At 29.0% G+C, this 27,903-nt stretch overlaps 1 protein-coding gene across 1 annotated transcript; it reads left to right on the top strand.

Moving 5' to 3' along the window:
- Positions 1-2,952: 2,952 nt before the first annotated feature.
- Positions 2,953-3,679, top strand: LOC124370447 (the record flags this gene model as incomplete). The annotated part of the gene is made up of 1 exon (XM_046828732.1): positions 2,953-3,679. A coding segment is annotated over one exon (727 nt), but the record flags the coding sequence as incomplete, so codon positions are not given.
- Between the last annotated feature and the right edge of the window lie 24,224 nt (positions 3,680-27,903).

The raw sequence follows: 27,903 nt of genomic DNA, 5'->3' as shown, positions 1-27,903 counted from the left end.
TGTTTTGAAACAGATTGTCGGAATAACATAACCATAAGATTTCCCAGGTTTGTGCCTTGTGTTGTAAAGAACATGTATTTTGAAAATGGAAGCAATGTATTTTAAGCACAAAGTAGATTAGTTGTGTAATAAATTAAATACTACGTTTTATTATATTTAATATATGTATATATTTTATAGCCGTGCTGCGTATTTAATTCAAAAACATTTTGAAATGTTACCAACATTGTTATATATGAAATTATCAAATACAGACACATTTATAGCACCTTTTCAAAGAGAATAAAAAATTTAATACGCATTCCAAATTGTTTCGGATATGATCGAATTTACTTATTAGTTTAGCATTAGTGAATCATTTCCTGAAGGAGGTGGAAACATTTAATAACACCCATCTGTCTGAACCGTCCACGTGTTGTGCCTGTCTGTACGATATATCGAGAACAAACTGACCTATACAATTTAAATTTACGTGAAGATTCATTTATATATATAAATAATAGGGGAGAGTGGGGCAAAACCGACCTCAAAAGCTTTGATCATAAAAAATAAAAAATCTGTAACATATTTTGAAACGATAAACATGAATATGAAAACTATGTTTGTTAGTTAACAAAAGCTGAAGGGTTTTTTTATTCTATCTTCTCATATTTTTATTTTATGATTTTTTTGTCAAAGCTTGCAAAGTGACTCACATGTTATGTAAAATACGAAAATTATTTTATTAACAATCTGTATAAAAACTACAAAAAAATGTTGTCAAATAAAAGATAATGTTAAAAGTATGCACACAAATCACATTCAAAGTCATCGTCCATCTCTTCGCATTTTGAACAAGCTTCAAATTACAAATCTCTTATCTTTGGGTCGCAGTTAGGACTTTCCTATTAGCCAGTCTATTCATAGTAGGCTATTCTAGTTTTCTTGTTTTAGTAGTGCTGTCCATCCATTTTATCAGTGCGCTTTAGTACAAAAGAGTTTGTCGTATTGCTTGTAGTTCTTCAACTACACTATGTCGCTTGACGAACGTGAACGTATAACACTTCTTATGATGGTTGGGGAAATAACAGACGATCACACGAGGAAGCATGCCATTTATTTAATGACTACTTTCACGAGAGGAAGCCAATTTCTAGAACAACTGTAGGGAGAACTGTTCAACACTTTATGAAAACAGGAAGTGTTTCCGATCGTCATAGTTTCGCTGAGATTTCTAATTGTTACTGTTATCAGGTTTTCCCCGTTATCAATATATTAGGACCAAATTTGTAACCCTTGAGGATAACTAATGTCATAATTCACTTCTGTACAACTGACAAGCATAATGTAGTAGTTAGCTGCAGTATTCGTTTGGTTGCAGTTTTGCTTTACTGGGGTTATGGCTACTAATAAAATGTAACCAAGTAAAATCTTTGAACAGCCGCCATTTTGTACTGGATCAATCTTTTTGAGTGCGGTTTGCGGCATTAAAACTCTGCTAGATAAGCCCTTTAAAATGATGTCCATATTGACCTATGCTCCTATTTAAGATTTCCTTCTGACTCCTTGCGGGACGTCCCCATGATATTACAGAAAACTGATAGTTCCTTCAAAAAGTAGATTTTTTGGTGTAGTATTGATGTACCAAATCTTGCTTCTTTATCTGTTATCGTTCAGAAAATATTATACCCGTGCAGGACTTTATGTACACCCTGTGTATATTTCAACGTGTATGAAAGACAAACAACCTGTAACACCTTCATTTGAAGTCACTTGATGTACTCAATGGTCACGTAGTGAACGTTTTGCCAAGAAATCGTACAATACGTGACTCCTGTAGTCAATTCAATCCACTTTAATAATGTTTTCGTCAATGATAAATTACTGCTCGATGCTGCTGCACCAGAAAATAATATTGTGTAGTGTATATTATAAATTACACCGTTAGCAATAATAGATTTCTGTATTATTCTGAGAATGTACTGTAAGGGTTAAACTATTTTATTAGCTTTTCTAGCTTTTAATGCATGCATTTTGGTCAGATTGTATACAGCTATTTGGGTGTATAATAAATCAAACGCATAGCGGCATACATCTGTCTGAAAAACTCATTTACAAACATAGCGAACAACATCAATTGTAAAAAAGTTTTATTATGACAATAATTCACTATAGTTGATGGATTTGCCTGGATTTGAGTGTTAACTAGTACAAACTTTTCAATCTAAGTTAATAACAATGTTAAATATTAAGGTATGATGGTGTACGTCAAACAAAAGCAATATAATTATCTGGGAGTAATTTCATTAGATAAATCCAATTAATTCCAATTAATAGTTATGCTATGTTTCAAAGTAGGTTTTAAAACTTTTGTATTCAAATTCTATATTGTTGTTTTTTTAGCCTCATTCTCTTTTATATAATACTTTAAGAACGTAAACGAGTAGTATTTGTTAACGATGTCAAGGTGGCAGTGGTAGCATGCACATGTTCTAGTTCAACAGCCTGATATTTGCATGAAATTAACTTTATTACAACTAACTAAAATGTTTCCTTCTTTCTTTCTTTCTTGTTTTGAAGTCTTTAGTGGGACGAAGAACGGCCTCTTTGTAAGTTATACATACAAAATAAATTTTATATATGATCGTACAAATTTATTGAAGCTCAATCTGGCTGGTCATTCCTGAGGTTAGGATCTTAAGTAAACCAGAATAACAAACAAGGCCTAATTATACCTTTTAAACATTATTAGAGCAATTTATTCTCAATATATAAATTATATACGTATACAAAAGAAAATATTTAGTGTAATGTCTTGGTCTAAGTGTTCTATCTTTCTAAGGACAGCGCAGACTATGTAACATGTGGAAAATGTAAAAATGATATCCATTTTCGATGTGCTGGGCTATCAAGAACAACTTGGAAAGCTAAATCTTTGAAAGAGAAACAAGAATGGGAGTGTGATAATTGTAGGGCTAGTAGATCAGGTAAAGCTAGCCTAGGCCTAGTCGAAGAGGAGCCTGATGATCCTACGTTTCTTGCCCTCAAAAACTTCATACAGAAGATGTTTGAAAAACAAGAGAAGAAGATTATTACTGAGAGGGTTGATAGAGTTATGGCGCTGATTGCAGAGTTTGAGCAGAATTTCAAAAAAACTTTTGATGATTTAAGCAGATTAGAAGAGAAGACGAACTCTATGCAGAACGAAATTGAAGATCTAAGGACGTCCTTTGAATGTGAAAGGCAATACAACAGAAGCAAGAATGTCATCATCACAAGTGTTCCACAGATCGAGAGGGAAGATGTCGGGGAGATCGTCATCAAGCTGCTGAAAAAAATGGATTTCGATATCAAGAAAGAAGAATTTACAGCTCACAGACTTCCAGGAAAGAATGGTCAGGCTCCAATCATCCTACAGTGCTCCACAAGAGGTACCAGAGACAATATAGTTCGTTTAGCTAGGAAGATTAAGCCTAGATTATCAATGCTTAGCAGAATGGATCAAGACAAAGCTATCTACTTCAATGATCACTTAACACCCTACTTTGCTAACATGATGATCGAGGCTAAAATAGTGAAAGCTGAAAATGGATTCAAATACCTATGGCTGAATGGCGATAGAATCATGATGAGAAAAGACCACACAAGTACAGCGTTTAAAATTGAAAAGTTGAGCGACCTTAAGAAAATAACATCTTGAGTCATAGTCATTAAAGATGTCAAATTCGTCCTATCACAAACAAACCTAATATAATTTAATTCACACAACAATCAATCATCAATAAAAATAGATTTAGAGGAAATTACTTTGAATTTGGATGGAAATTTCCGTTCCCTTTTCCCAGTGGCCGGAATTATTGAGTGCTTTTAAGAGTCATGATTCTATAAATAGGAATTTAGTTGTAGTAGATACAAATATTAGAAGTATTAAAAAACATTGGGATTCCTTTTTGACAAATGTACATTCAATCTTAAAATACTTAGATGTAATTATTTTAAACCGAAATAAATATTAAAGAGGAAGAATGTAGCTTATATAATATTGATAACTTTAGTAGTATACATAAATGTCGCAGAAATACTAAAGGAGGAGGAGTTTTGGTTTTTTATGGGAATCATTTGAGTGTTCTTAGTTTAAATATAAATTATAGTTTCAACTACTGTGAAGGCATTGTGTTTAAGTTCTCTATAAATAATGAACATTTCACTATACTTTCTATTTACAGGCCTCCTTCCCAAAATATAAGTTTGTTCAATATTGAGCTGGAAAATTTCTTACAGTTAGACCAAATCAGAGAACAAAGAAATCTTTTAATTATGGGAGACATAAATTTATGTTATCTTTCACGAGTTTATGGATCCGACATGTATTTAAACATCTTGTACAACTACGGATTAGTAAAAACTATTGAAGAGCCAACTAGAGTTGAATGGTATAATGACAGATGGGTATCATCATGCCTGGACCATGTAAATATTAGACTAGACAGACCGAGTTTGGAGAATGCTTACATATCTTTTATCGTAGAGGATAAAATTGCAGACCATTTCTGGACAGGTGCATTAATTAATTTTAATGTTAAGAAAAATACAGCAAATGTTAGGACCGATTATGAAGTTATAGATACAAATAAAGTATTCGAAGTTGCAACTGGTGGCCTGTACTAGACACTCAAGATCAAGAGGAAATTTATAAATTTATAGTGGAATCGTTTGATAAAGTTTATACTGAGTCAAAAAGAAGAATTACCCTTAAAGAGACTAAATCAACAAATGTTTGGTACAATCCAGAAATAAAAAATCTTTCAGAGTATAAAAATTATATTTGGAAGTTATTAAAAAGAGATAAATACAATCTAAGGCTGAAAGAATTATTTCGAAGTGCTAGAAACAGGCTAACTTCTAAAATTAGAGAGGCAAATAAAAAATATTATTGTGATAAATTTCACAGTAGCAGAAATACAAAAGAAACTTGGAATGTAGTCAACCAATATCTTTCGAAAAAGGATAGGCCAAATATTTTAGATACCATCAAAACAAATTTTCAAGTTCAAGAAGATAATGATATACAAGCTATTACGGAAGGTTTTAAAGAAAGCTTTAAAACCTCCGTAGAAGATATTAAGAGAGAGATGGTGGGAGATTCATTTGATTTAACAGAAAAAACAAACCTAGGTAATTATTTAGCAGGAGAACAAATAAGTATGAAGCTGTTTGAATGTAACGAAGTATTGATGTATAGGTCTGTAAGCAAACTCAACAGTAACTCTTCTGGAGGTCCTGATAGAATTAGGCCAAAAGATATAAAAAATAATATATACCATCTAAAGAAAGTACTGGTTCATTTAATTAATAGAATTGTAGACTCAGGTAAAATACCAGTAAAAATGAAAATACCATATCTTAGGCCCATCTATAAAAACGGAAATAAAAAGGATGTTTCATGTTATAGACCAGTGGGGTCTATTTCAGCAATAATGAAAAATATTAGAAAATTATATTTGTGAACAGCTACAAAATTATATGGTTGTACATAACATAATTAGTCCATGTCAATTCGGATTTATAAGCAATAAATCAACTATTGATCTATTAGAAATCCTAACAAAAGACATCAATAAGGCTCTACACGAGAAGCAATTCGCTATTGTGGTGGCAACAGATTTGTCAAAGGCTTTTGACTTAGTAAATTATAAAATAATGATTAAGAAATTTAGTGATATATGAATGAGAAATAAACTATTAAAGTTATTTAGGAATTATTTTGAAGAAAGAAAATTAGCAGTGGACATAGGTCAGCACATCAGTAATAGTTATGTTCAGAGCTGTGGGCTCATACAGGGTAGTATTTTATCACCCACCCTATTTAATATCTATGTAAATGATTTGGCTAGTTTGAATTTTAACAGCTCAATTTTACAATATGCGGATGATAATATTCTTTATGTGACTCACAAAGATGCGGAAATGTGTAATACACTTATGCAGGAAGATTTAAATTTGATTACTAAATACTTTTTTTATAACTCTATAAAAATAAATGGGAAAAAAACTAAAGCTATTATTTTTAGAAATCCAAGAGTTGTAGTTAATGTCAATATTCGTAGAGGTCTCTTATTGTATTGTCATAAAAAAGACATAAAAAATGTTTATTGAATAATGATCAATGTCAATGTCAAAAACTAGAGTTTGATAACAGTTTAAAACATCTTGGAATGTACTTAGATCATAGTATGAAATTTAGCAAACATATCGAGACACTCACTAATAAACTTAGATATATCTTGTTTATATGCCAGAAAATTCGTTTGGATTTTCCAGTTGTAACTAAAAGAATGATCTACTTTTCCTTGGTGCAAAGTCACTCTTATTATGGAATTAATCTATATTACTTAGCTCCAGAATATATTTTAAGCCCTTTGAAAAAGATTTTTGATAGGATACAAAAAACTCTGTTTTATGATATGGAAATGGAAATGCTTGGTATACATGTCATTTAACTCTTTAGGAGAATTTACGGATTTAAGAAGACACTATTTTGAGGATGAATTTAGAACTTTGTTGGATGTTGATTATAATTTAAGGCATAGAAAATTTCGGGTTCAACGTCACGAAAATAGATATGGCAAAGTAATACCTGAATACAGAATACCAAATTTAATAAATTCATTACCAGGAGAGTTACAACACTTTCAGAATGAATATCAAATAGATAAATGGCTAAAAAGCTATTTCATTTCAAAGTAGTGTAAAGATACTTTTGTAATATTCTCAAGAAAATAAAAGAAGAAAACAACAAAAACATACCATCAAGTAATCCAGAAATGCACTTTTAAATTCACTGCACTGATTCACTAGTAACACAACACACATAGAACTTCATACAGTATTCACTCAACCACCACCCATACTGGACTGAGGCCCTCCCAAGTTTGTTCAGTATACCTAACTCACAAACAACTTCAAACAAAGCCAAGAAGGAACAATATATATATATATGAAACAGCAATAACCCTCAATTTCAGACTTTTACCTTATCATCAAAATCTTCAGTCCCAGACATTCCAAACAATCAAACAAAGGACACTGATAAGACCACACTGCCCCTGAGGCAACTTTCTCTTCCATACATAGACATTCAATAAATTCATTCATATTAGACTTCAAAACATATTTCCACCCTTTCCAAATTCAAATATACCGATACATCAAAAAACAATAACAGTTCTATTTACATTTTTAAACTATTAATTTTATATTAACTTTCTATACTTTGTAAGACGATGAAATTTGTATACTATAGATTTAAGCTAATTCAATATACGAGTTTAATCATAATATTTACTATATACTCCATATTTATATTGATTTAATTACCATGCATGTTGGTAAAAAGTGAATTTTTTTATTGTAACTAATATAAATTGTATCTTTTGATCTATTCTTCTCCCTCGATTAGCAATGCTAGAGGGTTAGATGTAGTTATTTATAGGCTACACTGTAATTGTAAATCACGTTGATGAAATAAAAGAATTTTGAATTGAATATTACCAATTGTTTCCATGATCTTTTATTCTGAGCTTGAATACGTATTTGGTGTTGCAATCCATGTTTCCAAAGTATAATTAAAAAATGTTCGCATCTTGCCAGAATATAAAAACTAAAGAGCCAATGTTTGCGTTGATTTCAAAAGTAAAAATAATTTAACTAGCACAGCCACAGTTAATATTCTTAAACATTATATTTTGATAATTTGTCCTAAGGGTATCATGTAACAATTAATATAAAATGTTTTAAAATGAGTATAATCACATTTCATCTAATTAACATAGTAATAACGAATTAATCACACTACTCATTTTATTTATTTATTTTAGTTAGATGAATGATAATTGATTATTTATATACACATTTAATGCTAATAACATTTAAATGTAAGATCAGATTATATATACTTAATACTTACTAATACTACATTATGATCTAACTCCAAGGATTTCTCCATTAAAAACCAAGAAATGATATTAAGAAATAGCACGAAGTGAGTTCAATCTTCAGGAATCAGTTGCATAAGCATGTCACAGTATTTCATTTGTTTCGAAATCTTTGCTTTTATTTCAATGGATAGTAATAAATTTACGTTACTTTTTATAGTTTTTGGAAGCGATATATTTTATTCGTAAAAGGACAAATCCAATCTTGGCTTTATCAATGAAGATGCAGTAAGCGCCTTGAGGTCTATGCTGTTTCTATGCTAATATTGCATAAATCTTGAGCTTTCGCACTTAGGATACGCGGACTCAAACGTAATACGTTACGTATGTAATTTCTTGATTTATTTAAATGAAGACTGATTTCATCCATCACTTTACAATTATTGAGTTTCAATGAAAACGAAAAATAAAGTCCAACACAACAATAAAACATCTGTTTCCGATACTTTTTAACAGTAGTCACCACATTAACATAAAACTTAAAGGATTATATTTTTAATAACTCGACTTTAAATTTTGTATGTGATGAGCTATATATGTTTGTTTAATATATTTTCCAAATTACTCTGATATTAAATGTATAGTGAGATAGGAGTAAACTACTTAAAAAAATGTAAGTAAATAAACCATTAAACTACTTTTTAATAATAAAGAACCCCATAAGGGAACGTAAGCAATAATTCAAATATACTAAGAATGGCATTTTGGTACATATTCGATTGCTTGTATATAAAAAGCTAGTAATAAGCATTATAAATTAAGCATTTTTGGATAATACTTACAAATACAGTGACATCATTTTGGTATATCGCTTAAATTAAACATTAGGGAATATTTCGTTTTATTACGAGTTATGTGATATTTTTGTGATATCACCAAATAATCTAAGCTACTCACTTCAATAAAAACACTAGTTTAAGTTAAACAATTTATAAAATGAGATAAACACGTTTTGCTGAAACATTATTAATCGTTCGTTACATATTGTGCACTTCATATTTAGTTCTATGTGTCAAATAGCCAAAAAAAAGTATACAAGGAAAGCCTGGACTGTTGAAGTTCTGTATTCTAGTTCAGCAATCCGGTCACGCGTCTCACCAATCCACCTCAGCAGAATTCCGGGAGCTGCTCTTGCTGACCTTTTAAATATCGAAAGCTTTCCAAAGTTTTCTCACCTTTACTTTTGTCTAAATTCGAATTCGATGATTTGTCTTTACCATTACTCCTATATCTCTTTAAGACCGATATACGAGTTTGTGAATTTAAAATTTCACTGTACAGATTATACAGCTGTACGAGTGATTGATAGGATGCTCCTAATAAAGAAATGTTATTAGTTTTCAATACGGATCCCAAAGAGCTGTTAAAAACCCTAACTGGGTTATTCACTGCAGTACCGTACAGGTGGATATAAAAAAAATCTAATTTAAATCGCCTTTTGGTTTTGAAGTCATTAAGAACCTTTAACTTATTAAACACATCGTTTCAAAGTACAAACTTATTACAACCAAAGGTATTATACAGTCGACTAATTCTGCAACACTGCAGAGTATTTTGATTGAAGTAATTTAAAAAACACAATTTTACTGTTTAATATCAAAAATAAATTATACTTCATTTATGATTAAAAATAATCGTTTAATGGCTTCAGAAATACGAACAACATATTCTATTATTTATCTTACCGAGAATTCTACGTTACAAATACCTGATAAAATTCGTTTTGAATACATGTGGTGGAGTAATACTGTGAGGCTTAGAACATAGCAATAATATTACATGTCATTAAAAAAAGTTGTAATAAGCCAAATATACTTTTAAACACTTTTAGGCAAAAAATACCAATTTTTGCTTCTAAATGTTATGCTAAAATTGTAAATAATGAGCAGTTATTTTTACACATGATACGCAATTGTTAGGGGGTTTTCCCTTCTCACTCTAAATGTTCTATACCACGGGAAAAAAACCCACCTCCGCACTTGTCTTTAGTAAGGGAATCGTATCCTATACTACTAAATTAAAATGTGAAATACAGGTTTGCTTTGTTTACATGCAATTCCCATTTATGAAAAATTTATACATGTAAGCTCCATTTCCTTGGCGCTATAATTTAGATAAATATGTAATTCTTCTTTCGTGTTTAATTTTTCTCCTTTCCTTTCGATATCCAAAATTTCCATGTTCTTTTCAATATTTTTGTAGTTATGTCCAGTTTCTAATAAATGTTCAGCGAAATTTGATTTTATTTTAGAAATTAGTTTTTTGTTTGTTATTTGTTTTCAAAGCTTGAATATGTTCTCTAAAACTTTTATTAAAATTTCTGCCAGTTTGTCCAATATAATAACTTTCACAGTCACTACTGTTAATTTTGTATATATTCCACATTGTTTGTATAAATCCTTGTTTGTCATCTTTTTGGTTTACTTTGTTTTTCAATAAATTTGTTTTTTAATTAATTATTTCTTGTTTGGTAACTGATGGAAAATTTTGAATTTTGAAAGGTTTTTTTCGAACAGCTTTGTTTATTTTAGTATTGAAAGGTACACATATATATTTCTGAATATCATTATTATTAGGATTAGGCTGTATTGTGTTGGTTTTATTGATTTTTCCTTGTTTTCTTCTGAATCATTTTTGTCTACAATATGGGGTTGATATCCATTTTTTACAGCTAGATATTTGATGATTCTCAATTCTTTAGTTTTATTTTCATCACTCATTGGTATATTTAACATTATGTTTATCATTGAGTGAAATGCTGCTAATTTGTGTTTTCCATGGATGGTTAGAGGATGATGGTATGATGAAATTTATAGAAAAACAACCCAAACAGATCTTTTAATATCCTGACCGGGATGATCATTTAATAACATACTAAGTTTTTTCTTTTGTTATTTATAAGATTATATATTACAATAAATATTTATCAAGGGCATCACGCTGGTGTATTCTGGAAATATAAGTAAAGTATGTTAAGCTGTGTTACTATAACATATAAAAACTCAACTATTGAAAGCAGAAACAAGAATATTTTCACAATTATGTGTATCTTAATGATTGAACTTTTAGTGTTAATTTCTTATAATTATACATATTCAATACTTTAAGGACCTATCTCAGATACTTTATTAAAAAATGCATTTAGAAATAATATACTAGCTATATTTTACAATATTAAAAGACTAAGCACAAAAAAAAGTTGATCAGTGCTGGTTTTCAAAGTGAAAAGAAGTCCCAATAATCTTAAATTACGTATACAAACATAATTTTACTATAAATTATCAATACAATACACTTGTTTTTATAATCTGTTACAAAACAATGCATTGGAATAAATAATTTTATAGAGCCATTATATCTTTTGTATATTGTTATTGAAACATACTATCCAACATGCAAAATGTTTCATAGCTTTTTTTCCTTCGTGAATTGTACAAAGATGTTATCACATTTCTGGTTATTTTCCCAGCTCGTTTGTGAAAGAAGTAGTTATCATATCGAATATAATTCTGTTGGATGCAGCAAGTACTAAATATTCAGAATGAATTAATCTTCAGCAATGTTTGATTATGACAATTGCACCAACAGTCATACCAGAAGACCTAACTAACAGTAACGTAACTCATCAATATTTCGGTTATTTCCCAACAAAAATGATATATATATATATATATATATATATATATATATATATATATATATATATATCCGTATTCTTAAATTTAGATGATATTTTATTGAATATAACTCCACAGAATCTAGTAATGATTATTTAATATCCTTTGATAATTTTAAACAGAGGTAGAGGAAACATCCGTTCTTAATCTGCAGCTTCTTTGTTACAGAAATTTAGTATAATACGACGAAAACTAATTAGGAATATTTGAATTTTATTTAATTTCTGTATTCACGCAATCTCAAATAGTATGTTCAGAGTGAGAGAATCACAAACATCAAAACAATCTCACATTATTTAATATTTATGATTTGTTTAATGTCCAAAAAGGAGAAGTTTGCCTGAATCCAGAGCCTCCTGACTCGACGTCTTTACTTGTATTCTTGAAAGTGGAATGTATCATTACGGTGTTTGCAATATTAAGCACATACTTGTTTTCCAACATCTGTTTTCTATATTGTCTTATTATCTTTCTTCGGCGTAGCATTAAAAAATGCGATGTACCTGATAAGTATCCCCTCAAAAATACAAAACTGAGCTAACTGCCACATTCGTGGTTTTCTACACAGTTACTTGTGTGAATGTTCATGATTGGCTATGAAAAACGTCCCAAACGTAGAAATATATTCCCAAACTTAAGATATTTTCAAAATCATTATTAGATATTGATTGCTTACTTATTAACTTCAGTAAAAAATTATAACCCCCAAAAATCTATACTTTAATGGCATAGTACACTGGCACGTGTTAATTTAAATGTCGGTTTAGTGTAACTCAGACCTTATATATTTCCTTCCTACCGTAAACGTTTCAATCGTACTGAATGCTTGAGTAGTTGAAGAGACGTTTTCAATTTGGGCGTCTGCCATCTTCTCAACTGTTATTGTACAGACAATGTTTTCCCAACTTTTCTAAAACTTTCATAAAGTTTTATCTAATTACCTCCAAATTCGCTTAAATATTTTTATAAGTAAAAGGAGTTACTATAATTATATAGTATGTAATATAATGTGTAATTTTTTTAAACATATTTTTTAGTATTACATTTGTCTACACTTAAATGTTTAAATCATGAATGCATTTATATTTATTCATTCAGGTAACTAAGTGGAACGATGGAAAATAGGCTCTATAACTATTAAGGTTATGAAATCATCATTAATACTATATAAATAAAGCTATACTATTATTTGAAGTGAAGATTATACACAGAGCTTCCATCAAATCGGACGGTTTCTAAAATTGTGACGCAGTAAGGGGTAATTACACTCAAGTAATTAGAAATTTATAATTTAGGTCGTTTAAATTAATCTATAACATTGAAAGTAGATAGCAGTTTTAAATTTTTTACATCAAACGATTTGATGGTATATTTTACGTTTATGTCCCCAGAATCCTGTCCATCATAGATTTAGTAATATACGTGTCAATGTATTTTAATTTTATTATTTTTATAATTTTTTAAGTTATTTTTAAGTTTTAATTGCCATACATGAAATTTTTTGGGAATTAATAGCCTATGCGGGACATTTTTTACAACCGAGTATATAAATGAATGCTTAACGTATGCAAACCATACGCCGTTTACAGCACTTAAATAAAGACTTAAAGTAGGTATCGCTAATAATGTACTGTATAATAAGTGTTTTTTTAACTCGATGAAGCAAGGTATAAAGGCTTTTAATCATACCGTAGAAAGCGTCGCTATCATCGTTATCTGCATCATCACCGCCCTTATGCTGTAACCGGCCGTGAGAACGGATAGCATAAGGCCTAAAAAGGGGATCAGCCTCCCCGTAAAAAGGTTTTATATTCAAGAACTCGAACAAATTGTTGTATATCGAACAAATTATGTAAGCAGGTATAGTTTGTGGTCTTATTTAAGATATCAAGAGGGGAGAGTAAATAAATCGATAAAAGATATTTCTCTTGCCAGACACTCTTGTAAGATGCTAATATTGGCTCACATTCATAGAGAAGACAAAGGTTCGGGTTAATGACCCGTAATTTGGTTCTAGCATTGCCAGTTATTCACTTTCTGACGTACAGTGTTTAGATTTTTCTTATTCTTGCTCCTTGTCATAGTCAAAATGCCATTTAAATTCTGTTACGAGACACGAATTAGGATAAATAAACGCCCGTACTGAATGTTACTATTACAAAAGTGCCACGAAAAATTAACTGTAAGTCATGATTAAAAGATTATTTTGCCTACTACATTCTTTTTATTATTTTTTGGGGCGAAGTCTCATACTCAACTGGGTGGCAAAATATTATTTAAACTATAATTCTCTTGTCGCACTGAATTGATTCTGTACCAATCGTCTTATGTTTGAATGCTTCTTAATTTTATTCTTTTTCGTATTAAATTAAAATGCCGTTTAATTTACATTCCGTGAAGAAGTACAACTATTTATATTACCCATAACCATAACCCCGTTGTACTTATTTAATTTTTTTTTGTTTTTTTATTGCTAATAGCATGGATGAATATTAACATTACTTTAAGGAAATTAAAATAAACAGAAATATAATATCCTGATATGAACTATGAAAATATTATTTTAGTCTGCAATAAAAATAAAAAATATATGTTTATAAACTTTATACTAGACATTTATTTTAACACCCACAAAATTTTTGTCGATGACTTTCTAAAGTTATTTGTCAATACCTGGTGCATATAAATATTCAGTCTCTGAATGACCTAGTCGCGTGAAACTTCTGTTTTCGACCTCATAAAGAACCATTTATACCTATTGTCAATTAGTCTATATTAAATACCTGTCTATTGGCATACTAACATGCTGCCGTATAAAGTCTCATTATTATAGCCCTCTTTACAAAACGATAAAATATAAACTAAATTACTCCAAAATGCATCTAGTGATATCATTGTTTATAAGTTTCATTCATTTTAGCTGGAGACTTAAGTATTAGTTAGTAAAGCGCCCTTGGGAGTCCAGTAAAATTAGAGCTCCTCATTTAATGAAAGTTTAAATAATTTTTGGTTGCTACAAAGAATTATTATTACCACATACCGTACTAAATAAATCTTTTCAAAGATGGTTACGTGAGTTCTATGTTTATGAATTGAATATCGAAATCAAAATACATATAGTTAACACGTATCAGATCTTACAAATATTAAGATATGTTCTAATTGTATGTTATGGAACAGTATAGATTGAAACAATAATTGTAACCAATTATCTTGCCTTTGGATTGTATATTTATCTTTAAATGATATTGGTTATACTTGTAACAACAAAAGTTATGATCGATAACGTCGCTCAACCACTTAATACTCTGTAGGGTACGTAAAAAGTTACATATTGAAAGCGCAGCGGAGATTCAATCATTTTAAACTTTTTTTGGGTTCAATAAAAAAAAAGTTGTAAATAGTAAAATCCAATCCCAATAGTCAAAGTAATTTTTACATTTATATTTTTATTACAAATAGTCAAATGTGCAAGTATAATTTTATACACTATTACCTAAAACATGTTACATAGCCGTCACTTTATACAACGTAAGAGGGGCAATTATAAAACCCAATTATGGTGGGGAAGAGTAAAAATATTTTATTATGTTCAAGGTCCACCACAGATTAGATTAAATAGGCAAATTAGAGTTTTTTAACCCGTCTCAATTTTAATTTTGTTTAATCATTTTTAAAACGGTTCGTGGTGGTTCGATAATGTTTGTTTGGTTAGAAACTTTTTTACCTTTATATGTACATTACAACATGTATAAATGTATGAAACATCTATAACACCTTCATTGAAGTCACCTCATCAATTCACTGGTCACGTAGTGAACGTTTTGCCAAGAAATCGTCCAATACGTGACTCTTGTAGTCAATTCAATCCACTTTAATTAAGTCTTTTGAAATGATAAATTTCTCGCTACTGCTTTAAGCTATTGTGATATAATTTACTACTTTATGATATGTATTATATTTATCTTCGCTACGAGGAATACATTTTAATAGTATCCTGGAAACGTGGAGTAAGTATTAAAATATTTTAATAGCTTTAGTCATATACACTGTATGTATTATCGTTAGATCGACAAGATATATTTTGGTTTATATTAAACAATTAAACTCATAATGGCATACATTTAATGCGAATTGCTCGTATTAAAACTCATATTAAGGACCAACATCACTTATTAATTAAATGGTAAATTATTTGGCGATGAAAATTCTTCGCTATAGTGTAACAAGTAACAAAATACGCCAGGAATAGAGTATTAACTAGCTAAAACTTTGCAATATAAAAGTTAAAAAAACAAAGTAAAATATATTTTACAGACTGTGTACGTCAGACAAAATCAATATAGTTTTCTCGGATAAATATCTTGATATAAACCCAATGTTTATAATTATTAGTTAAAGGGCGTCTTTTTTAGAGTATTGAATTTATATTGGTTTAACATTTTGAACTTTAGTTTTTTACTTTCATAATCATGCATATAATAATTTATATAACATAAGTTATTAGTAATTGTTTACAATGATGTAGGTTATTGTTTTCATTACTTGTTAGCCTGAGCTTGTATGCTGCAAACCTTATTTTAAAATAGGTATACAAAACGTAATCGTAAATTGACAAATATTAAAGCTAAATATGTACTTCATATTTATGTGTATTTATTTTCAAATATAAAAATTTATCTAGTCTGTGTGAAAATCACTTAGAGTTTGGATTGAAGAAATGTCGAGTACTGTTTAAACTTGTCCCAATGATAACGTGTAATAATAACATGAGTGCGTTAGTAAATATGTAAAGATAAAAAATTTGAAATAATAATATAAATTACTCACACTTCTCATGTCTAAGTTAGATGAAAAATAATTAGTATTATATTTATTTAATTTTCTTAATGTTTTAATGTGGATTAAATTTTTGCGGCTTTTCAATTCATTTTAATTTTTTGTTGTAACCTTGATTTTGAGCATTGCTACAGCTGTTTTGTTAATAGTAAGAATACTACACAGAAACCCATTATTAACATATAACAGTTTTACTATTAAATACAGATTTTTAAATAATTCAATTTGTAGATGATATGATGATTTTTAATTTTAAATTTTTTAAAGGTATTAGAAGTGAATATAATTATTATTACGTTATTTAGTGAAACACAAAGAAATTATATTTATATATAACGCAAAGTGAGTTGAATCTTCAAGACACAAATGCATAAGCATGCTAGAGTAAAGTAGTTTATTTGTGTCAAAATGTTTGTTTTTATGACTAGAGATGATATTATTTTGCCGTAACATCCATTGTCAATTAATATATCAATAATATACTTTACATTTGAATTTCAAATGCGTTGTTCATTGATTTTGAAGCTAAATATTTTATCTTTAAAACAATACATCTGATCGTGTTGGCCTGAACCGTGACTATGGAGATAGTACTTTGAGACCTATCCCATGTACAGGATTAGCAATGTGAGAAACCCATACCTGAATATCAAACCCTTTCTCAGAAACTCGGATGCAAACGTAATACATCACGTATTCGATTTAAAGAATTTAGATAATAAAAACTTAATATATTTCGGGCACTTATTAAGCTGCAATGAACCAAAAAACTGATAATTTTTAATTGAAACCAACGACACAACAAGATACACTCTTTTGTAGTAGTCACAAGACTAAATTAAAAACCAAATTGGATTTTCTTAAAATAAAATTATATTTCTTTTTTATCTAAACTCTTCAAACTAATAAAATAACATCGTTAAATTTAAAAAACGACATGTCACAAAATGTGTAATGTCAATGGAGCACATTAGGTAAATAACGTAAATAAATCAATCATTAAAATATGTTGTGGTAATAAATAACTAAATTAGGAAAACTAAATATAATAAATATTACATACACTTTTGGTAGAACATTTATGAACTTAATATGAAAACCTAGCATTAAAAGTATACGTTATTTTTGGACCTTCCACTATCAGACCAGTGAGTATTGAGTATCTCTAGAATTAAAATTAAGAAATGTTTCGTTTTATTACGTGTTGTGTAATGTTTGTTTATAAACACCAAAAACTCTGAGCTAATCATAAATAATGGTTTAATGTGAAATGATTTATAGAATGAGATGAACTCGTTTAGCTGAAACAATATTATTAATCGTTGGTCACAAATTTTTACTTCATATTTAGCTTTATATGTCAAAATATCTACATAAAGTATGCAAAGAAAACCTAGACAGTAGCATTTCTGTATTTTTGTATCAGCATGGTTCAGCAATCCTGTCACGTGTTCCACGAACCCGCCTCAGCAGAATTCCGGGAGCTGCTCTTGCTGACCCTTTAAATATCGGAATTTTTCTCATCCGTACTTTTGGTCTAAACTTGGGATGAGAGAGTTTTCTTGAATACATGACTGTTGCGTGACCTAATAAATCTAAAATTTCATTGCACAGTATTTGTAATTGCTCTAGTTATTGGTAGCATAATCTTGTTCGAGAATGTTTATTATTTTTTATAGACGGATTGGAGGCGGCTTCCAAATTTCGAACTAGATTTTTCACTGCATTAATGTACAGGCAGAAATACGAACATCAATTTTAATCGTCTTTTGTTATAATTTCATTATGAATATCTGAAAGAATTCTATAAATATAGCAGCGTGTTAACATACAAATCATCGAGTTAGATCATAAATTTTGACAAAAAAGAGTATTTTGATAAATTTTGCAAAGCAATGTTTCTTGTATACTTTATATATTAATACTTTATTATTTAAATTTATCGTTACATACCTATAAAATGCAAGCGTATCATCCTATTAACTATACTAACTGGATTTGTAAGTTGAATATCCCTGTTTAAGTTAATACTCCATAAATATAGTGGAGTCATGTATATTGGGAGGTGTAGCACAAAATGATAATTGTAAATGTGATTACAAAAATTACTTATTATATAAGCTACAAAATCTCAATCCAATCTGTATCTTTCTTTGTTTAAAAAAACACCACTCTGATACTTTTTTTATAGTTAAAATGTATTTCTAGTTGATCTAACGTAACTTAATTACTACAAGTTCTTGACTTTTGACGTAAAATAACGCATTGTATGATAGTTACTTGAATATAGATTTTACGAAATTTAATATGAGATATACTGGAGTAATAGAGCAATCATCCCACTTCACTTACTCAAGTTACATGGCGAATCACGTACTAAACTGTCACGACACACCCCTGGACGTGATCGTTCGTCTTCGTTATATTATGTTTCTATATTAACAGTGACGTTAAAAATACTATAAAACAGATCTAAATTCTTTCCATTTATAGGTACTTAGTAGCATTTGGCTATATTACCTTTTAAGTAATTGAATAGCTTTTTTCAATAACTTTAAGGGGTATAAATGTATAAATGTGAAAAACACATAAACCCCATTTACGGTAAATTTAAAGTTGTTTAAATTGCTTAAAACAGTGCTCTAATAGACGTATTCAAAAATATTTAAAATCTCTTTTCATATGTATATTAGAAAGACAAGGGTATTCGTATTCATTAGTTTACATTTTGGAGTAGTTGCAGTAGATTTACAGGGAGGATAAAATATTATCAGTGGGTTTAAAAATAATAACTCATTTTATACTTAACAACATGCTACAAGTCCTAACTACAATGCTATTTTGTTATAATGGATTAGGAATTCCAAATCCATGTTGAAGTATGAGTTTAAATTTAAAAACTTGTTTTCAAAGGTAAGGTTGCAGGTAAGTACTGCACTTTACGACAGTTATTTTTATCTCTAATCAAGAATAAAACCACGTCCTTAAGAAAATAAAATATAATATGAGTTTTTTTCATTTTGTTTTTATATTCCAGAAGATTATATTTAATAAGGGACTACATTTACTTAGTTTATACAAATTAAAGGGCCATTCAAAGAGAGAATCAATAATAAATGAAAATTTTATCACGCATCTAAAATTACAAAATAATTTGTTAATGAAAAAATTAAGGAACCAATTAAGGTAAAAGATGTTATATTTAATTAGTTCAATCCCTAAAATCTTTACATTACCAAGATGAACTAGATAATACAATATACTTAGTGTCTAAAATTGTGGATAATTTTTTTATGTTTATTTTCAACGAGATACAATTTCTTAAATCTACATGTTACAGCTCATACCTCAACTAAACTACTGTTATGCTCTACTTGAAAAAAATTATTATAGACTCTAAATATAAAATTGTGGTATTTTATTAATAATACTTAATATTCACTTTCGTGTAATTTTATTAAATATGATAAATAATTGTTTTGCAAATTTATAATAATAATTTTTATGGAATTGTTTAGTTATTTAAACTGTTTATTTCACAAAATGATTTACGCACTTGGAAGCCTAGAAAGATTTACTAGTATGCGGGGCGGCGATAACAAGATTTATGAACCGTGGGGGAAATCTGGGTAACCGAATGTCAGATTGTATCGCTTTGGTTTAGGAGGGAGTTTTGGTTTAGGAGGCATGAGGATATCTTATCAACGGCTCTAGTAAAAGTAGTTGTAAGACGTTGTAGTACAATTTATTTTCAAAAGCCACTCATAAAGGTTTTGTACACTTATTACTCAACTGGTAATGTAAACTATAAAGTAATTTTCCTTAAAACGTCTCATTAATTATTCATCTAACCAAAGTACTTTCTCTTAAGCCTAATAAGTACTAAATTACTATAATTTTGTAAAAAATACTGAATGTTATTTTTATGTAAAATGGGAATTACTCAATGTATTTGTCAGTTGCAAGTTCGGTTTGTAGTCTGAAATTACATATCAAGAGACGTAAATTTCTCGGCTAGTGATTATTCTCTTGATTTTTATATTAAATATATGATTCAAAATAAGGTTTAATTGTAATAAAGTGATTTACGTCATCTCTTTATTTTCACTACTACTATTTTAAATTGTACATTTATCAAACCACTAGTTTCCAGTAACAATTTCTTAAGGATGTTGTATTACTTTCATATTAGCATTAAAACAAACTAATACTATTACTTGGTCAATTAGCCTACAGCGTATCTTTGCACCAACCGGTTAAATCTCTTGGCGTCCACTGGTACTGGACTCGATGTTTACCGTCATTTATGCTCTTATGAACTCAAAACCGATCATTGAGATTTGACTATATATGTTACTAATACTCCATAAAATAAAATGAGTCGATATTACAAATTCTAGTAGTACAATGTAGACTGTCCATTTGATAAAAATACTTCCCTTTTTATATGTGTGGCACCAATCTCAACACACTCTCAACATTTTAAAGTGACTCATAAACCATTTCAAATTTTGTTTATTTTGTTTATTTTCTTGACTTTTATAGTAGTATTGTGTTAGACAAAGGATTAAAAATCATTTCAATTATTTCTTTCACTAAAAATAAGCAAACTAAAATATCCACAAACGGAGGTATTGTATTATTTTAAACAGAGGTATATAATTTGACTTTTGTATAATTAGTTCTATGAATTGTAAAGACAATATTTTATTATAGAGGCCACAAAATTAAAGAAGACTTTTATAGTCGGCTATCAAACTTTGGATATTTATATTATTTGTTATTAAAACGACCTTATCCTGAGACGTCTAGTTTTGAGTAGTATTGTATATGTTACAAGAAGAGATATTTAGAATCCCCAGAGGCCAATACTAAGTAACATTCAATGTTTAAAAGTAATATTGAACACAAGTATATTAATGATTGTGATAAAGTTTATTGAAATAAAACTAAAATTTACACTACAAACAATTAATTACAAGATTAGTACAGTATCTTGATAGTTGTTTAGTAGCCTCTTTGGTACAAAACTAAAAAGGCCTTTTCATAAGTAACAATACTAACAATTAGCTACAAGGATTCCGAACCGTTTTGGTAATTTTCCGTTAGTGACTAACCTTTGGAAGTTGAAAAGCATGTCATAACTAAAGGTTAAATTATGTCCGGCTTACTTTAAATTTCTTACCATAAACTTTATCAAACGTTTAAAGAAAGTATTAACCCAATTTCTCCAGACTGTGGATGTTTTGGGTAAGATTGAAACAGAGATGTAATAAGTTCAGAGTACTATATTACTGTATTTTATTTAGTATATTTACGTATTGTAATGGTTTTCTATATAATTTCGTGCCCAAATGTTACAAAAAAATTTTATTTTAGTATTTATTTGCAATATTGTGTTAATAAGTATTACGATAGAAGATAATATCGGATTACAGAAACATATAAATGTCCCAAAAAATTAAGGTTGCCTAAAATGCAAATAGTAATAACAAATATATTCAAAAATTATTCACTAGAGACAGTATAAAAATTTTAATTTTCAAATTGTGTGTCAAAGAATTATATTATAATTTACTTTTGAATGTGGAAAATCTATAAAATCACGTCCAAGCCAACAAGGAATATTTTATGTAAAAACTTCCTCACCACAGATTTGACCTAGTTAAATTCGTTAAGAGGTGCGAATATTATTACTTGTTACGAACAGCTAAACGTAAATAAGGGAGCTATGGAAATTGGACTTAACTTACAGTTTTAAGTTTAATCGGAATATATGGTAAAAATGTTAAGGATATTTTTAATACAAGGTCACCATAGAAAATATACGGGTTAATCACTTTTATGAAATAATATTTACACTTTACTTTTTTTTATGAGACTAACACGTTTTGGTCAATCGGAATATAAAATATCTTCCTCACATTTAGCAATTGTAATGCAGTTTTCTGTTTGAATGTGTTGAATATCATCGATAAGGAATACCAGGGTATATAATTTATGATATTTGAAATAAGAAATACAATTATCCATCGGGGTTTAACATTCACTTAATTAGATTATGTGATTCATTATTTATGTTCTGAGTGTTAGTGAAACCTATCATTCCATATGAAAATGCAGTTTCTGTATGTGCGTCTACATGCCTGTCTGTCTGTACGAAAAGAAAATTTAATACGTATAGACTACAAATTTACTTTTGTCAGCTGGGGTTATACAAACGACTTTTTTGCCTCGATGTTCTTGTGTATTTCTCTTAGCAAAATATATTAAACATTTCATAATCTACAGACTTAATATGCAACGAAGCGTGTTACGTGACACGGTGGTTTACTTCTACCCGCATTATTTTGTGTATATTTTATAATATTATTACAATATGTATTAGTAATGGCTTATGCAATATTAATCTTCAACATTACACTGTTGGAAATAATAATCTAGTTCTCATATTGATTGATTCTCATAATCAAGTAACTAAATTGCAACCAATCAGTATCAAATAATCGTAGCACATCTTTGTTTAGGAATCGTTTAAGCTATTCAAACCAAGATCAATGTAAATAAAATTTGATGCGCATATTAAAATGTTAATAACAACCACATGTGTGCCGTTGGTTATCTAGTTCTTGAATTGTAATAATCTAAAAATAAAGTTGAAACGCGCTGTTATTCTTTCTTTTCTATACAAATAAATGTAATATAAGGAAGTTTTTCTACAAGAAAAGACGTTATCAACTTATTCTACTTATTCTCAAAAACAATGTGTAAAAGCAGCCGCAAGTAGTACGACACAGCAGTAAGTCATCCAGATATGGTTATTGTGGTAACCTCTTTTGTTATAAAAACTGTAAAGAGTTAGTGCCCACTGAATTTATCAAGAAGTTACTTTTGCTCATTTCATTTCAAAATTTAAGAGGTAACATACTGGATAAAAAGTTACGAAAATCATATTCAAGTATGATCATTTAGTTCAGGCTTTCACAAAAAGTGCAAGTGAGAAAACTTTTGGGCAACTGCGATATCTAAAAGGTCAGCAATAGTAGCTCCTAGAAGTCTGAGGTGGATTGTTAGGGCACGTGACCGGGTTTGTGAACAATGCTCATGCAGAATACAGAACTTCTACAGTACAGGCTTTCCTTGCATTCTGTATATTGAACACATTCAAACAGAAAACTGCATTACAATTGCTAAATGTGAGGAAGATATTTTATATTCCGATTGACCAAAACGTGTTAGTCTCATAAAAAAAAGTAAAGTGTAAATATTATTTCATAAAAGTGATTAACCCGTATATTTTCTATGGTGACCTTGTATTAAAAATATCCTTAACATTTTTACCATATATTCCGATTAAACTTAAAACTGTAAGTTAAGTCCAATTTCCATAGCTCCCTTATTTACGTTTAGCTGTTCGTAACAAGTAATAATATTCGCACCTCTTAACGAATTTAACTAGGTCAAATCTGTGGTGAGGAAGTTTTACATAAAATATTCCTTGTTGGCTTGGGACGTGATTTTATAGATTTTCCACATTCAAAAGTAAATTATAATATAATTCTTTGACACACAATTTGAAAATTAAAATTTTTTATACTGTCTCTAGTGAATAATTTTTGAATATATTTGTTATTACTATTTGCATTTTAGGCAACCTTAATTTTTTGGGACATTTATATGTTTCTGTAATCCGATATTATCTTCTATCGTAATACTTATTAACACAATATTGCAAATAAATACTAAAATAAAATTTTTTTGTAACATTTGGGCACGAAATTATATAGAAAACCATTACAATACGTAAATATACTAAATAAAATACAGTAATATAGTACTCTGAACTTATTACATCTCTGTTTCAATCTTACCCAAAACATCCACAGTCTGGAGAAATTGGGTTAATACTTTCTTTAAACGTTTGATAAAGTTTATGGTAAGAAATTTAAAGTAAGCCGGACATAATTTAACCTTTAGTTATGACATGCTTTTCAACTTCCAAAGGTTAGTCACTAACGAAAATTACCAAAACGGTTCGGAATCCTTGTAGCTAATTGTTAGTATTGTTACTTATGAAAAGGCCTTTTTAGTTTTGTACCAAAGAGGCTACTAAACAACTATCAAGATACTGTACTAATCTTGTAATTAATTGTTTGTAGTGTAAATTTTAGTTTTATTTCAATAAACTTTATCACAATCATTAATATACTTGTGTTCAATATTACTTTTTAAACATTGAATGTTACTTAGTATTGGCCTCTGGGGATTCTAAATATCTCTTCTTGTAACATATACAATACTACTCAAAACTAGACGTCTCAGGATAAGGTCGTTTTAATAACAAATAATATAAATATCCAAAGTTTGATAGCCGACTATAAAAGTCTTCTTTAATTTTGTGGCCTCTATAATAAAATATTGTCTTTACAATTCATAGAACTAATTATACAAAAGTCAAATTATATACCTCTGTTTAAAATAATACAATACCTCCGTTTGTGGATATTTTAGTTTGCTTATTTTTAGTGAAAGAAATAATTGAAATGATTTTAATCCTTTGTCTAACACAATACTACTATAAAAGTCAAGAAAATAAACAAAATAAACAAATTTGAAATGGTTTATGAGTCACTTTAAAATGTTGAGAGTGTGTTGAGATTGGTGCCACACATATAAAAAGGGAAGTATTTTTATCAAATGGACAGTCTACATTGTACTACTAGAATTTGTAATATCGACTCATTTTATTTTATGGAGTATTAGTAACATATATAGTCAAATCTCAATGATCGGTTTTGAGTTCATAAGAGCATAAATGACGGTAAACATCGAGTCCAGTACCAGTGGACGCCAAGAGATTTAACCGGTTGGTGCAAAGATACGCTGTAGGCTAATTGACCAAGTAATAGTATTAGTTTGTTTTAATGCTAATATGAAAGTAATACAACATCCTTAAGAAATTGTTACTGGAAACTAGTGGTTTGATAAATGTACAATTTAAAATAGTAGTAGTGAAAATAAAGAGATGACGTAAATCACTTTATTACAATTAAACCTTATTTTGAATCATATATTTAATATAAAATCAAGAGAATAATCACTAGCCGAGAAATTTACGTCTCTTGATATGTAATTTCAGACTACAAACCGAACTTGCAACTGACAAATACATTGAGTAATTCCCATTTTACATAAAAATAACATTCAGTATTTTTTACAAATTATAGTAATTTAGTACTTATTAGGCTTAAGAGAAAGTACTTTGGTTAGATGAATAATTAATGAGACGTTTTAAGGAAAATTACTTTATAGTTTACATTACCAGTTGAGTAATAAGTGTACAAAACCTTTATGAGTGGCTTTTGAAAATAAATTGTACTACAACGTCTTACAACTACTTTTACTAGAGCCGTTGATAAAGATATCCTCATGCCTCCTAAACCAAACTCCCTCCTGTACAGCGATACAATCTGACATTCGGTTACCCAGATTTCCCCCACGGTTCATAAATCTTGTTATCGCCGCCCCGCATACTAGTAAATCTTTCTAGGCTTCCAAGTGCGTAAATCATTTTGTGAAATAAACAGTTTAAATAACTAAACAATTCCATAAAAATTATTATTATAAATTGCAAAACAATTATTTATCATATTTAATAAAATTACACGAAAGTGAATATTAAGTATTATTAATAAATACCACAATTTTATATTTAGAGTCTATAATAATTTTTTTCAAGTAGAGCATAACAGTAGTTTAGTTGAGGTATGAGCTGTAACATGTAGATTTAAGAAATTGTATCTCGTTGAAAATAAACATAAAAAAATGATCCACAATTTTAGACACTAAGTATATTGTATTATCTAGTTCATCTTGGTAATGTAAAGATTTTAGGGATTGAACTAATTAAATATAACATCTTTTACCTTAATTGGTTCCTTAATTTTTTCATTAACAAATTATTTTGTAATTTTAGATGCGTGATAAAATTTTCATTTATTATTGATTCTCTCTTTGAATGGCCCTTTAATTTGTATAACTAAGTAAATGTAGTCCCTTATTAAATATAATCTTCTGGAATATAAAAACAAAATGAAAAAAAACTCATATTATATTTTATTTTCTTAAGGACGTGGTTTTATTCTTGATTAGAGATAAAAATAACTGTCGTAAAGTGCAGTACTTACCTGCAACCTTACCTTTGAAAACAAGTTTTTAAATTTAAACTCATACTTCAACATGGATTTGGAATTCCTAATCCATTATAACAAAATAGCATTGTAGTTAGGACTTGTAGCATGTTGTTAAGTATAAAATGAGTTATTATTTTTAAACCCACTGATAATATTTTATCCTCCCTGTAAATCTACTGCAACTACTCCAAAATGTAAACTAATGAATACGAATACCCTTGTCTTTCTAATATACATATGAAAAGAGATTTTTAAATATTTTTGAATACGTCTATTAGAGCACTGTTTTAAGCAATTTAACAACTTTAAATTTACCGTAAATGGGGTTTATGTGTTTTTCACATTTATACATTTATACCCCTTAAAGTTATTGAAAAAAGCTATTCAATTACTTAAAAGGTAATATAGCCAAATGCTACTAAGTACCTATAATGGAAAGAATTTAGATCTGTTTTATAGTATTTTTAACGTCACTGTTAATATAGAAACATAATATAACGAAGACGAACGATCACGTCCAGGGGTGTGTCGTGACAGTTTAGTACGTGATTCGCCGTGTAACTTGAGTAAGTGAAGTGGGATGATTGCTCTATTACTCCAGTATATCTCATATTAAATTTCGTAAAATCTATATTCAAGTAACTATCATACAATGCGTTATTTTACGTCAAAAGTCAAGAACTTGTAGTAATTAAGTTACGTTAGATCAACTAGAAATACATTTTAACTATAAAAAAAGTATCAGAGTGGTGTTTTTTTAAACAAAGAAAGATACAGATTGGATTGAGATTTTGTAGCTTATATAATAAGTAATTTTTGTAATCACATTTACAATTATCATTTTGTGCTACACCTCCCAATATACATGACTCCACTATATTTATGGAGTATTAACTTAAACAGGGATATTCAACTTACAAATCCAGTTAGTATAGTTAATAGGATGATACGCTTGCATTTTATAGGTATGTAACGATAAATTTAAATAATAAAGTATAATATATAAAGTATACAAGAAACATTGCTTTGCAAAATTTATCAAAATACTCTTTTTTGTCAAAATTTATGATCTAACTCGATGATTTGTATGTTAACACGCTGCTATATTTATAGAATTCTTTCAGATATTCATAATGAAATTATAACAAAAGACGATTAAAATTGATGTTCGTATTTCTGCCTGTACATTAATGCAGTGAAAAATCTAGTTCGAAATTTGGA

Source organism: Homalodisca vitripennis, unplaced genomic scaffold (genome assembly GCF_021130785.1).
Source record: "Homalodisca vitripennis isolate AUS2020 unplaced genomic scaffold, UT_GWSS_2.1 ScUCBcl_202;HRSCAF=1609, whole genome shotgun sequence".
Lineage (NCBI taxonomy): Eukaryota > Metazoa > Arthropoda > Insecta > Hemiptera > Cicadellidae > Homalodisca > Homalodisca vitripennis.
This window is presented reverse-complemented; position numbering and strand designations above follow the sequence as displayed.